The sequence below is a fragment of the Mytilus trossulus genome, chromosome 1 (genome assembly GCF_036588685.1).
Source record: "Mytilus trossulus isolate FHL-02 chromosome 1, PNRI_Mtr1.1.1.hap1, whole genome shotgun sequence".
Lineage (NCBI taxonomy): Eukaryota > Metazoa > Mollusca > Bivalvia > Mytilida > Mytilidae > Mytilus > Mytilus trossulus.
In genome coordinates, this window is record NC_086373.1 from 41,239,589 (window position 1) to 41,254,896 (window position 15,308).

The 15,308-nt window shown below is 30.6% G+C and overlaps 2 protein-coding genes across 3 annotated transcripts in view; one reads left to right on the plus strand and one right to left on the minus strand.

Moving 5' to 3' along the window:
• LOC134724621 (beta-1,3-galactosyltransferase 1-like) overlaps positions 1 to 2,479 on the minus strand; it is a 41,086-nt gene extending 38,607 nt beyond the window's left edge. Inside the window, exon 1 of the mRNA XM_063587773.1 lies at positions 2,360 to 2,479. The gene's annotated coding sequence lies outside the window, so the exon portion shown is untranslated. The remainder of the gene's footprint in view (positions 1 to 2,359) is intronic.
• Positions 2,480 to 6,470: 3,991 nt separating this feature from the next.
• Positions 6,471 to 15,308, plus strand: part of LOC134724659 (glutamate receptor-interacting protein 2-like) — a 29,342-nt gene continuing 20,504 nt past the window's right edge. For both annotated transcript variants that reach the window (XM_063587818.1, XM_063587826.1), the window contains exons 1-8: positions 6,471 to 6,609; positions 7,810 to 7,872; positions 8,822 to 8,893; positions 10,492 to 10,555; positions 10,953 to 11,098; positions 12,321 to 12,483; positions 13,149 to 13,294; positions 13,946 to 14,093. In XM_063587818.1, the coding sequence (XP_063443888.1) occupies positions 6,561 to 6,609; positions 7,810 to 7,872; positions 8,822 to 8,893; positions 10,492 to 10,555; positions 10,953 to 11,098; positions 12,321 to 12,483; positions 13,149 to 13,294; positions 13,946 to 14,093 (851 nt within the window). In that variant the 5' untranslated portion in view covers positions 6,471 to 6,560. The remainder of the gene's footprint in view (positions 6,610 to 7,809; positions 7,873 to 8,821; positions 8,894 to 10,491; positions 10,556 to 10,952; positions 11,099 to 12,320; positions 12,484 to 13,148; positions 13,295 to 13,945; positions 14,094 to 15,308) is intronic.

Genomic DNA, 15,308 nt, shown 5'->3' on the forward strand with positions numbered 1-15,308 from the left:
ATTTTCTTTAAAAACATTAAACGTGGTACATTGTACTACAACTATGCATAATACTATTATATTTGACATACTTACACAAAAGATTCCATTATACTGATACAAATGCAAATACATTTGTAAAACTTACATTTAGCAGTCACCCATGGGAAGTATAACAAGTAACCCTCCAATAGAGGTGACCATAAAAACAGGTCCAGAAAAATTCAAAATATTGATTATTGTAATTTGTTATGTGCCAAAACTTCTTACATACGATGACGGGTATACGTACATTTTCTGAAAGAACCTCGATTATATGCGCATATATACAGTATGGGTAAAAGAAATTCCATTTGTTGTATTACTTATAAAAAAATGTTCCAGATATTTATTTGATATCCAATAGAATGTCCGTTTAATATGTATTAGATATAAAATTGAGAATGGAAATGGGGAATGTGCAAAGAGACAACCACACAACCAAAGAGCAGACAACAACATGTAGTCTTCTTTTTTATATTTTATATTTTATTATTCTTGCATCTGAGCGTTGTCAAACCCAAAGATAGGAGACGACTGTATCTGATTTACATAGAAGTAATTAATATTCATTGTTTTATTTGTTATCTTGCTATAAAAAGAGAAATTAGCAGCAATAGTGTCATTATCTAAAATTTTCAAGATGCAGTACACTTTAGAAAATGTTTCATAGTTATGGGTTTGAAATGAAATCTTAATTGCGACTATTTTCTGTCCTCAAATTAATACTGCTTTTATATGGCAATAAAACTCGCTGTATCATCTTGTATTTTTGGAGTTTAATTGCCAAAACCTGAACATTTTGCTGATAAATGATAACACTTCTATGCTAATGAAAGTGTTTCAGGGTCGATAGAGATGTTTATTGCTGAATTAACCTCCTATGTTTTTGGAAATGTAATAAAATATAATGCCGTTTTGACAATTACAGCCGATTGCATTGAGTGTGTAGAAAAGGGTAATATGTTTGGTTAACTTGCTTGCTAGTTGAACCGTGGAGTCATTATTTGGTAAGGTATACTACCCTCATTTCGAAGTAGCCTAGTCCTACAGACAGATAGATTGGTTATATGTCGGACTAGTCTACTTTTACAGGAGAGTAGTTTACCTGCCCTAATAATGACTTCGCGGTTCAGCTAGCAAGCAAGCTAACCAAAGATATAACCTTGGCTACACACTCAATGGAATCCGCTATAAGTGGTTTTTATTCATGATTCTCTTCAGTCCAATATCTGATCAAAAGTTGTTCCACAATAAATGAAATATTGAGGATATTTGAAAACTTATAAAAATGTCGGAGATTTTTTTTTTAATGTTTTACAAATATATACAGATATAGATATATAATTGTATAATTTAATATTACTTTAAGAAGAGTGTGCGCTTGAGTGGGTTTTTTTTCATTTTCGCACAGATGTTGGGGTCAAAATTAGAACCCCAAGCCCTACTACTCAAATTTGTTTGATCTAAACTAAATGCCAAATATCCCATATATTTTTTAATCGAATTTTCGACACTGTATGTCCTGTATTTGCGCTCAAAGAATATTAACACATGGGGGAAAGGCAGGCCGATTAGGTGAAAAGAACACGAGGTGGTCTACAAGAAAATATATTTATTTACCTTTTACAAAGGTATTTGTCGAATTTTTACATTCATATAAGCAATTCAATATAACATCAACATGAAGTCTTGTTGTTGACAATGGAAGAGTCATTTTTTGTGACCATTTCTATATTTTTATGCAAAATTTAAAAATCAAGATTTATATGAAGTTTTCAATTGCAAACTATTTTATATACGTGTAGAAATGTCAATCGTGTATTTCATTAGTTGACAATGTTGTTTTAAGAATAAGAATCTGTCAAATAGGGTTTGACCAAAAACGATGAAACCAGATCTAGTTTACGAATGCAATTTCGATTTTAATAATTCATTAGGTTTTGTGACTACGAAATTAAAATCAATACACTTTTCTGGGAAAATATGAAACATAATATCTTTAAAATATTTATCTACTCCATAATAAAAACATGAGATTTTTGTAAACGAGACAAAAACCCAACGAAACGAAGTATCAGGTTTATCTACTAATCTGATATTTTTATATTTTTTGTTGGTATTCAATTATACATGAAAGTGTTGAAAACAACACAACATACTTTCATGTCTAGAAAGGCTAATAACACTGTGTATCTCACGTTCTTTATATATTTGTAGTAAAGCTTATTTGTTTTCCAAGAATATATAAGTTGAAGGATTCGTTTACATTAAATAATTTGTTATTTCTAATATTTATATATAAATGAAGAATAAAACATTTGTAAAATAAGAAACAAACCTTATTCTAGCTTGTCCTCTACCAACAACAGCCTTGAAATCATGTCTATAAAATGTTTTTCTTCTCTATGCTTAAATCAATACAACGGCACCGATGCGTGTGTTCATTGATAATTCTAGTATAAACAATCGGGAAATGGCATTGGAAAGTCGGATCAAGATTGCGCATGATTCCAATTAATCGATAAGTATAGCTGAATAAATAATAAACGTATTTTCGAAACAATGCCTAAATATTGATACGTAGCATTTTCTATTATAACAAAGAAACCGTATAACACGATTTGCGAAAATCAACAAAATATAAAATTACTGCATGGTGTGTCACTTCAGATGCTAAAATGTGAAAGAAAAGTACATTTGACAACATTGCTTCTTAACTGTGTTTTATAGTCGTCTTTATACTGATTATTTTCCAAGGAACTGTTCGCATTATGATCACAAGCCATATATACACATATTTCCTACCGTAAATTTATTTGATTAGTAGTTGTGATGTAAAAAGTCTATACATACAATGTATATGCATTTTGGTAGATATCCTTTGCAACAGACATTTCATAACGTATCCATAAAATCATATATAGATATATGAAAATAATGAATACATTATTAATATGGTGTGTCCAAAGCGTTTTTTTTTTTAATTTATCATCATCAGGAAGGCTCTATAAAAAACGATAAAAACTTTGCTGTATGACTAAAAATAAACTAAAAAGAATATACAAAAGTGTAAATAATGAAAGGTTATCGAAAATAGTTATCGTCTATAGATGCGTAAAGTAAGGGCTGATATGTTTTTTCTGTTTCTTGTTTTATTAATCGCATCCAAAACAAATTCATATGACCACTCTGTTAACCCTTCCGGAACACCAGAGACCCCTCCTTGTTTTTGGTGTGGTTCGTGTTGCGTAGTCTTTATTTTTCCATGTTTTGTTTTGTGTACTATAATAATTGTTTGTGTGTTTGCCTGTTTCTATTTTAGCCATGGTGTTGTCAATATAAAAAAGATCATATGATATGATTGCCCTTGAGACAACTCTCCGCACCAACCAAATGACACAGAAATTAAAACAACTATAGGTCGTCGTACAGCCTTTAATAATAAGCAAAGCCCATGCCGCATAGTCAGCTATAGGGCCTGATTCATGTCGAAAAATGAACAGCCTAATTTCGATTTTTTTCTTCTTTGTAAACCTTTATCTGATCGTGTATAACTATTGCGTGTGCATTCAGATACCACTACCTTCATCATAATAAAATAGTAATGAAAATAAAAGAGGCAATAAAATAAAATTAGAGAATGGAAATGGAAATGGGGTGTGCACCATAGAGACAACAACCCGATCAAGGATCATCAAGGACAGAAAACAGACCAAGGCCACAATAGGTCTTCAAAACAGCGAGGAAATTCCGCACCCGGGGGCGTACTTCAGCTGTTTAAACTAAAAGTTTGTGACAAGTCTTATTTTTTGTAAATTGGTAAGGACAACATTTTAATATAACAATAGTATTTAATTATATACTCAAGAAATCAATGTTTCTAGTGCTACTATATAATTATAACTGCTAGAAAAATAATTGATGATACCATCGGGAGCATATATACCGATAAACACTAGGATCCAAAACGACAAAGAAGAATAGCTTGCACAGTTCAAAGACAAATTCATGAACTGCAAACATTGAAAGATACTTTAAAAAAATAAGTGTATCAAAACTACGGTAAAGTAACCGTGATTTTGTAGTAAAAAGTAAAATAACAAAAACACCGAACTCCGAGTAAAATTCAAGAGTGAAAGTCATTATCAAATTACAAAATCAAATGCTCAAATAGTACATTAAACAAATGGATAACAGTTACAATTGACTAGGTACATTCATTTTATTATATAGAAAATGGTGCATTAAACCAAGTTTTATAGCTAGCTTAACCTCTCACTTGCAAACATAAATGTTTTTAAAAATGCTGATCGATCATATTTGCTAACGTTATATTATTCAATGTCAGTCGATATGATTGAAATCAATTCAAACAAATAACGAAAACAAATAGTTTTTATCAAGATTTAAAGAAAATAAAAAATTAAACATACAAAATATATAAAAAAAAACCCGCAGATGTTACTCAAAGACTTATAATCAAAAGTGCAAACATACGTCAGTCATCGTCTTGACTCCCAATTAGAAGACCTTTCTTTCCAATTGTATAATTGTTCTCCTTTAAAAAGAAGAACACAAACAATTTAGTCTACTATAAAAAAAAAAAAAAAGAAGTTTATCCTGACTTTTTTTTTATCCAGCAGTACAATGCCATGCTTGAGAGGGTTCGTTTGGGTATCTGGGATGTACAAATTCTCAGTCACCTTCGGTCGGAATTTTACATTATATCTTATGTCTCGTGTGGTGGGAGTATTACTATGCTCTTTTTGCATTAAAAAACCCCAATGACTCTAAAAGGGACCAAAAGGTTGCCTGTCGCAGTGTGAGCAAATTTCTACATACCAAATGTTCATGTGGAAGTCAAAGTTTACAACCTTCATCCTCGTGGACCCACTTAACATTATAAAATTGTCAAATAAAATTTAGAATGGAAATTGGGAATGTTCCAAAGAGACAACAATCCGACCATAGAGCAGACAACAGCAGAAGGTCACCAACAGGTTTTTAATGCAACGAGAAATTCCCACATCCAGAGTCGTCCTTCAGCTGGCCCCTAAACAAATATATACTAGTTCAGTGATAATGAACGCCATACTAAACTCCAAATTGTACACAAGAAACTAAAAGTTAAAATAATACAAGACTAACAAAGGCCAGAGGCTCCTGACTTGGGACAGGCGCAAAAAATGCGTCGGGGTTAAACATGTTTGTGGGATCGCGGTATGCTCATCCTAGATATAATGAAACATTTGCCACTGTATGTTAAGCAAGCATCAATTACTCATAGTCATGCTCCATTGGATCATTCGTGTACAGTCTACACTTCTTGCTTACTTAGGTTATGTGCGTAATCGTAGTACTGTTTCGGAGATTTCAATTAATGGCATTATGTCTTATTGTAAAGATACTGTAACCAGGGGAAAACATTCATTAAAAGAGTACCCTTCACTAAGATTTATGGTAATATTACGAATAAAACAAATCAGTTTAATAATTTTCCTTCTAATGTTTCTTTCTCAATTATTTGCCAAGGTTATACTTTATTTTCTGTGGGAGAAGATATAAGATGGAATTATATTATTTACTGTACCTCTTTTCGCCACTTACTTTACCACAAATGAGGGCATATTGTATAAATTGGTAATATATTCGTTGATATAAGTTATCCTCAGTAACACAGGTTTACTAGGTTTAATATGGGACTATTGTACGATTATGATAGTTCAAGCTTTAATGAAGAATGCCGTTTTACCAATCCTTTCTGTAATACGGCGTTTTATTTCAAATAAAATAATAAAAAATGAGGTCACCGTTCATTTACGCCGGCTCACAATTTGCCTTTGAAAGAAGCATACATTTTTGTAAAGATACCTTATTTCTGTTGAACTAATAGGAGAAATAAAGGTGATATTGAAATGAAAAAAAGAACTTTATTACAGAAATCAAATTTTACAAAACTTTAGTTTAAGTACAGCTCATTTGAAAATTATAATTAGAAATATAGGTTACCGATAAGATAAAAAAAGATATTTCAATTTTTCAAAATGACAAAAAATGGCATTTTCCCACCAAATGGAGATAATTTGGATCAACATTTTAAAAAGTCATCTGGGGCCAACACGAATTTATTTTTTTGAATGATTTTTGTACCATATAATAAAGTAACAATTTTAACTACTAATCACAATTTGTAATAAAAAAAAATGTTTCATTTTTTCTTAAATTGTTATATATACCCTCGAGCCTCGCGAGAAAAACAACACAATTTTAATTAAATGTCACAAACAAAATTATTTTGACTGGTTCTATCAATTTGCATAAAAGAAAGGATTTGTATATATAGTTTTTCCAAATTATAATTCCGGAAAAGTCACTTTCCACGTCCGATAACGTTTCACATTTAGAAATTATTATCGGAACATCTCGGAGTTTTTCTGAAAAATATACGAAACCTTCCGAACAGACAGAAGAAAATGAAAATTTTTGAAAACATTGAAAACGATTAAAATTGACAACATTTATGTGAAATATGTAGTAAAATGCCAGGGTGGAAGCCGGACTGTCTGAGAGGTTCAGTTTATGAGCCAGGTGACTTACATATTTGAGTTATAGCCTTATGTTCTTAGTGTGATGTTTGTCTGTCTGAGAGTAAAAAAAAAACATAATTTACCCCCTACTGTCATGTTTCGATGTTTGAGAAAATGTGAAGATCGAAGGTTTTAACTTATGCTGCATATAATTGCTTACTTTATTCTGATTAATATGTGGCAGTTGCTACCTGATACGCACTGCAATGTTGATACATGTTTATTTTCTTCATCTTCATAGTCCTCAATTTGACATACATTGTAATAAAAAATACGAACTGGCAGAAAACAGTATGCTTTCCGGTACAAATTTGCAGTAAACTGTATGCTTCTTTATGATGAAAAACATGTCAAAGTAACTACAAACATGAAAGAGTTTTCCCATCATCCATTTGATATTTATTGCATAATATGTAGTTCTTTTTCTTCCCATTATCGTGAAACGTCGTGATATTCATGGGGAAGACAGATCTCCTGTAGTTGGAGATCAGATACTGGTATTTGGCTACCATTAATCTTGATACTTTTTACAAATTCCATTTATACTGATTAAAATAAGTCACCAAATCTCCAAAATATATATAAATAAATCTTTTTTATTTGTTATGGGGCCGGAAGAACTTAAGGGTGAATCCAGGTGGGACAGATCTTCTTGGGAACAGAATGACCTGATACCAAAAGTTTATAATAAATTTACATCTTTTGAACCCTTACAATTCCTGTGAACAACTTAGCTGTTTTTACATGCATGATATGAATTGCAACTTGCAGATGATGTTGTTGAAGGTCTGTCAGTGCATTATAGGTATTACCCATTTATTATTGACCTTTTTGAACAGTTTTCCAAACTTAATTTACTAATATTGCACATTCTGCATAGATACATGTAACTGGGTAAAGAAAAACAAAAATCTCAAAATAAACAAAATTTTGTATTCAATTATCTACATCTAGTTCCTGCCATGAATTCCAGATGAACAGGTTTGTACCTTTCAGAACATTAATTTGAAAGTTTTGTTTGCATAATTTATTTTAAAAATTATGGTATGTCCTGCATCCCTTCTGGCATGTCAATGCAAACTGTCAATATGAGCTTTAATAAAAATGTAGCCAAATATGAACATGCTACATAATTTATTCCTCAAAAAGTTATAAGTTTAAGCCAAGGCTGTTTATTTCATTTGTATGATATATTTTTCAGATCCTCTGAAGCTTAAAGAAAGAAAACATGATCAAAATGCAGTAATTGAAGATTCAACTGAAGGTACGTACAGATACTTTACAAATGTGAATCCATCACCTTCTCATATACACACATGCACAAATAAAACCAGGAAATAAAAAGCTTTAAATCTTAAATTATTTGCAGCAATTGCTGTCATGAAACTGTAAATTCAGAAATTATTGCGAGATTTTTATAAAGCGAATAAAGCTACTGGTTGAGTATCACAAAAATAAGGAGTGGCATTCTTATATATCTGATATTTATATCTGTATGAAGATTCTCCTGAATTGCAATAATTAATCTCATATTTGTCCACTTTTTAAAAATCGCAATAATAAATGCACGCATTAATTTCTTTATTTACAGTAGTTATAATTTTGATACATTTATATATATATATATATTTATATAAAGTTCACATATATTTATAAATGTACATTTTGTGAATTTTAAATGGAATAGAATGGTATTATTTCAAGACCAACAATTCAAACCCAAAAGTAAAAAGCTAAGTTGTTCTGAAACAGCCATGTCAAAATCTTGGAGAATTTTGGAGATTCAAATATCACTTGAAAAAAATCAATATTATTATTTATGTTGATAAATTTGTTGCACATTATCCCTTCAAGCCCATGACAAAATTAACATCAAATTTTTGTTCTTTATATTGAATTCACAGTGGGTCACACTGATCTTCATCTCAAAATCACAGTGTGTTCTTCAATTTTGAGCTATTCTTACAATTCACTGCAGTTTTAGAAGCCCTGGTTAGAAACATATTTATATGTACACACTGGTAATGGTACACAAGGGCATTGAAAAGTATTATTCCATAATACATTGTATATATATATAAGAGACACTGGAGAACTTATGTCAATTAAGTTACCAGCATATCTTATTATGACTTGTAGCTAGATTTTAATTGCACAATGTACATCTTTATATTTAAATGAAGCATTGTCTCTAATTTGTTTAATAATTGCAGATGATAGGAAAGGTATTGCTGTCATTGAGCTGTATAAGCAAGATGGACATGGACTGGGATTTATTGTATCAGGTAAAGAAAAAATAAATACTTCTTGAAAATGCAGATGGAGATGCAATATTTATTATTATTCCCTCACCCAGAGTTTACTTCAGTTACCTTTGCTCTTTGTCATTTCATTTGCATATACATGTTACTTAGCTTCTGTATTGAGGAATAATTTAGTATTTTGTTATGTTGAGTTCAAGGTCTCAGAAGGATAAATAAAGGCAACAGTAGTATACCGCTGTTCAAAACTCGTAAATCCATGGACAAAAAACAAAATCGGGGTAACAAACTACAACCGAGGGAAACGCATTAAATATAAGAGGAGAACAACGACACAACACCGAAACGCAACACACACAGAAACGGACCAAGCAACAGACAAAACACCACGAGAATAACAAATAGAAAATCAAAACCAAATACATGAATTTGGGATAGACAAGTACCGTGCCACGTCTTATCTCAACATCTCAAAAATAAGAGAAAACACTAACGACTCAATTTTAAAATGCAACACACACAGAAACGAACAATAATATAACAATGATAAAAGTGGCATTGCCTTGTAGCTTTGGATTCATGTTAAATCTGAAAGTGAAAAGATTGCTACTAACATTAATTGAGGCCAAAACATTTATCTTGTAAATTTTTGTGAAAATTGCAATCATGATAATAAAACCCTTATGAGACTACTTTAAAAGCTGTGTTTCCCAGACATTATTACATATACTACTCTGAGAGCATAGAATCAAATTTCATTGAGGTGAACATTCTTTTCAATTTGTTTTGATCGTTTCAAACAATTTATTAATGAAATGTATACTCAGACATTATGTTACAAAATGTACATGTGAAGAATCATACAGAAAATTATTTTATTGAAAAGTAAATTAAGTAAATCTACCCACTTTTTGTTCCAAAAAAGGCATTGAAAAGTAATATCAAATTTAGAGTTATCCTCTTTTGTCCAAATTTGTAGATTAACTCATTACAATTATGATCATTTAGGGAAATATATTGTATTTAAAAATTGATTTCCCTTGCTGATGCATAGGTTATGCTCTATTTTTAAATTAATGCAATTTTTAATTAATTTTGGGGCCCTTTATAGCTTGTTGTTCAGTGTGAGCCAAGGCTCGATGTTGAAGGCCGTACTTTAACCTATAATGGTTTACTTTTTAAATTGTTATTTGGATGGAGAGTTGTCTCATTGGCACTCACACCACATCTTCCTATATCTATTTACTCTTCAGTCTTCACAAGCACTCTGGTTTGCAAAACATTTTCAGTAATTGCCTATAAATATCATGGATTGAATTTCAAAACTCTTTGATAATATAAAGCTTGAAAATTTAGAAAATATTTCTTTTGTTAATGTGTAATTGATTTTTTCCCACTTCTATATTTAAATGTTTATAAATGATTAGAATTCAGCTTGAATTTGAGGCATGTAATATCTGGCAATAAATTGAAAAAAATGTATAGATATTTTAGAAAACCAGGAAAAAAGATAATAGTTTGCCTCTTATCATTGATACATAACTCTTCAACATTGAAAGCCTACATGTATCATGGAGGAAATAAATTGATTGAAATTGTATGTTTACATTGTGCATTTTCAGGAGGAGAAGATAAAGGGTTTAGACCCACAGTATCTAGTATAAGACCAGGAGGAACTGCTCATAGGTACATTTTACATTTAAGTTTTAATGTTTGAGATATGCAACTTATTTGCTCAAATTTTGGTTAAAAAAGAAACTGTAGAAGATATTCATGTAATTATTTTGTTATAGTAGGGTGCCAAAAAAGATTTGTATCTGTAGACATCATAGTTCATTAGTTTGTCCATAATTTCTAAACGGTAAAACAGAAGAACATCAGCAATATATGATATTAATATAAAATTTAATCATTAAAGATTTGAAAACACACAAACAACAGATTGGTTATCAAATCCACTACTGAAAAACACTGAAAATAAAACATAATATAGCAGATAGAAATAGTATTGTTCATTACTTTCACAATATCTTGAGTTAGGAATGACAAAACCCCTGCAATATAATCTCTATTGCTTTTACAGATCTGACTCTCTAGAAGTGGATGATATCATCTTGTCTGTTAATGGTATAAAGACAGATGGAATGAAACACGATGAAATAATAAACTTATTAAAGAACACTGGAGAACATGTTATACTTGAAGTAGAATATCAACTTCCTGATAACTGTAAGTAATACTTTGCATGCTGAGGATTCTTTATTGTTTGAGCTAAACCAAATTTAGTTTTTTGTTGACTTAAAAATTTTAATTTTCAACTCATTGCAATTTTTCTATTGGCTTGTATGCTGACCTTCGCAAAACCACATAATCAAATATTCCTGAAAATAAAAAAAAAATCATTCTAAAAAAAATATACTCAAGTTGTTACTATTTATTTTTTCCTCTTAGTTTAATAAATGAATCCACAGATGATAGATATTAATGAAAAAAAAATACATAGAAGGGGTTTTCAGCAACTTCATAATAATGCATTGTAGCTTTGTTTATGCTTTCACAATGGTAAATTTTATTGACTTTAAGTAAGTCAGATCACTGATAATGTTATGGACTAACAAGGAAAGGCCAGGGCAAACAAAATACTTAAAACTAGTATTTGCTTAGAGTAGGTCCAAAGACTGGTCGACTGAAAGAGCTCTACCTGAGAGATAGCAAAAATGTATAAGGGTTGAGGATTGATATTGTGTGATATGATATTGATAACGACATATCACATACACTTCATTAGAAAATTAAATGAGTGCTTTTTTCTGTTGGATGTTAATAAATCCTGTGCAACCATGACTAATAATAAAAATATCAACACATTCTACTGATACAGAACAACTGTCATTGGTTATATAATGCTAAAAATTTCTACTGGATTTAGCATTCAGTAATGACCTAATTCTTGTTTTTTGCCTTTGTTGTTATGCACCACCTTCGATAGTAGAGGGGCATTATGTTTTCTGGTCTGTGGCTCCGTCTGTCTGTTCGTTCTTCCTTCCGTTCTTCCCGCTTCAGGTTAAAGTTTTTGGTCAAGGTAGATTTTGATGAAGTTGAAGTCCAATCAACTTGAAACTTAATACACATGTTCTTCATGATATGATCTTTCTAATTTTAATGCCAAATTAAAGTTTTGACCCCAATTTCACAGTCCACTGAACATAGAAAATGATAGTGGGAAGTTCAGGTTAAAGTTTTTGATCAAGGTAGTTTTTGATGAAGCTGAAGTCACATCAACTTCAAACTAAGTATTCATGTTACCTATGATATGATTTTTCTAATTTAATTCCAAATTAAAGTTTTGACCCCAATTTTACAGACCACTGAACATGGAAAATGATAGTAGGAGTGGGGCATTCATGTACTATGAACACATTCTTGTTTTTATTCTCCTGTTTTATTGCAGCATTTTCCAGTTCCTTTTCTGTTTGTTGTAAACAACATATTGTGTCCCTGGAAAGAGATAGTGGAGGATTTGGTTTTACTCTGCGTGGAGGATACCATAATAACCCACAGAAATCTAGAGCTTTAACTGTCACTCAAATAAGGCCTGGAGGATCTGCTGATAGGTAATACTTCAATGGGTTACTGTTTCAAAGAGAAATGTAAAATATGTAAATCAATATTTTATTGCAGTTTTTTGCTATTTTCTTTTTCAAGCAGTTTCACAAATTGGGGGAAACAAAAGTAACATACAATTTATCACTCCACCCTGATTTGAAAGTTGAATGAGAACCAAACAACATTTTATGTCATGACCTAAGTCAAGTTGAATGCATGAGATACATAATATACAAAATTTGGAACAGAAAAAACATACATTATCAAATCTTCCTTGGATATTTTTTGCTTTTGTTATCATATAAAAAAGAAGATGTGACAACTATTGTTTTATTTTTAAAAATGGTGAAAAAGATGGAAAATAGAAGTTCTTTGACAGATGCTGAGATGAATTATAGTATGATTTCTTGCAAGAAAAAGACAAAATACATAAATTTTCATATGCAGATTCTATTTGAATTACTGACAATTTGTCATTGATTAGAAAGATCTTTCTAATAATCACCTCCTTCAGCATATATGGTACTCTTAAAATGAATCAGCAAATTATTTCTTCATGTTGTTTAGGTAATATTTTGAATGACAAATATCACTATTGGTTCTTAAGGCTGGGGGAATTTGGGTCCTTTTATTTTTATTTTGAATGATTATAATGATTTACTTTATTTTTCAGAGAAGGGTCCATACAGGTTGGAGATAGGATCATTGCTATCAATGAATACAATGTTGCACATTTTACCCTGTCAGAGGCCTCAATGTTCCTACAACAATGTGGACATGAAGCTAACTTCACAGTTGAATATGATATGTCTGTTATAGGTTAGTAAATAATTCTTGAGTATTTTCAAAAATGATATAAAAAGAAGATGTGGTGTGATTGCCAATTCAAACAGACAAAAATGACACAGAATTAAACATATAAGTAAAACAATGTAAAATATAGGAAACTTGAAAATATATTGAATTATCATTTATCGGTAAAATACAGAAACATAAAGAGAGAAAAATGTTTGGCCCAGATGCAATCTCTTGATCATAATGATAACTCTGTTCAGTTCCATAAAATTCAATGAAGGTTGGAGGTGCCACTGTTACTTTAAATAGAACTAATAATGAGAGACATGGAGCTAAAATAAACAAGAATTCAGGTCAAGTCTGAGGTATTAAAAAGATATAACTTTCATAACTTTGTCAAACCTTTTTGGAATTTTTAAATCATGGACACAAGCTTCTTGATAGTCACAGATAGAGTAGCACACTGAGCAAGATAAAAAAAATCTTCTCCTTTTGCTGTATTTGACCTATAAATGAATTTCTATTTTGATAATCAACTTGTAACTTTATACTGGCAGCAGCAATCCCCGGTTGGAAGAATAAGTATTCCTTGCTAGCATAGTTATTCCAACTGAAACGTGCTTTGTTTAACTATTGTGTAAATTCCATCATATTTTCTCTCTCTTTTATTTACAGATACCATTAAGAACGCTACAGGACCATTGTTGGTAGAAATAGGCAGAGTACCTGGGACATCCTTAGGTCTAGGTCTCTCACAGACATCACACCAGGGGAAATGGTGTCTGTCTATTGATGGTATAGACCCAATGAGCTTAGCAGACAGGTATATTGGAATGTCTATAAGGTGTACCATTAGTCTAAATTGCTAACAATACTTTTCAAAATCTTTTTTCCCTGGTGATCCATTGAGAAAATCAGCTGGTCCTCATCGTTATTTTATTGCAAAATATCAAAATTGTGTCAGTCCTTTGCAAAAATTTTGTCATCAGAATATTCAAACCACCATTTTATTAGAACTCTACTCATAGAAAGTACTAATGTTTCTGCAAAACAGTTGAAAAAGAGGTTCCCAATTATTTGTTTCTTTCAGACTTGGGGTCAATTACATTGGAATGTAATTAATTAAATTACACATTACATTGCAAAAATGATCAATTACATCAATTACACATTACACTGTTTTTGAAATGTAATTAATTAAATTACAATTACTTTACTAAAGAAATTAATTAAATTACACATTACATTTCGTTATGGTATTTTTTAACAATATTATACATGTATAAATAATGCATGTGTAAAATATTCATGTAAGCATAGTTTAAGCGTTGCATTTGATAATAATTAGCTATTTTAATGTTTTGTCATTTAGTCTGAATCTCTCTGGTCTGCACACTTTGACATCAATTCTAAATAGCATTTTGACAGGAGCTAATGCAGCAGATATTGCTTGATCAGAACATGGAAGTTCTATGATCAGAAGATCATCAAATTGAAAGGAGGGGGAATTGGTTCCTATTAACTTGCCAATACATCAAGGGGTATTTTGACATCTCAGAAATGAAGTCATTTAAATTAAACATAATATAAATAAAGATATTATACATAAATAATAAATATTTTTTTTACATTAAAAATATCAAAAAGTGTGCTTGTCACAATATAGAAAATAATTTTAGGACAAATAATGTATGTATAATGTCCAAATATTAGCAATATTTTGCTAATTAGATGAAAATACATGTAACAGTGGCATTGCCCCTGGACATTTTAATCTGATTAATTGCTGTTTGTTTTTACAGCTGTTAATTTTTATTTCTATAATCCTTTTGTGTATACTTATTTCACAAAATGATTGTGTGCAGTGATTATAAATTTTAAATGAACTGTCTAAGAAAGATTTTTCACAGTGACACTTTTTTGTTTTATTTTGTTTAACAATGTGACTAATTACTTATCAATATATTTAGTTAAAAGATCTGTCTTAAAAAATGAACACTAATATATGATTCTCACATTTTTTTAATTTAAAATTAAA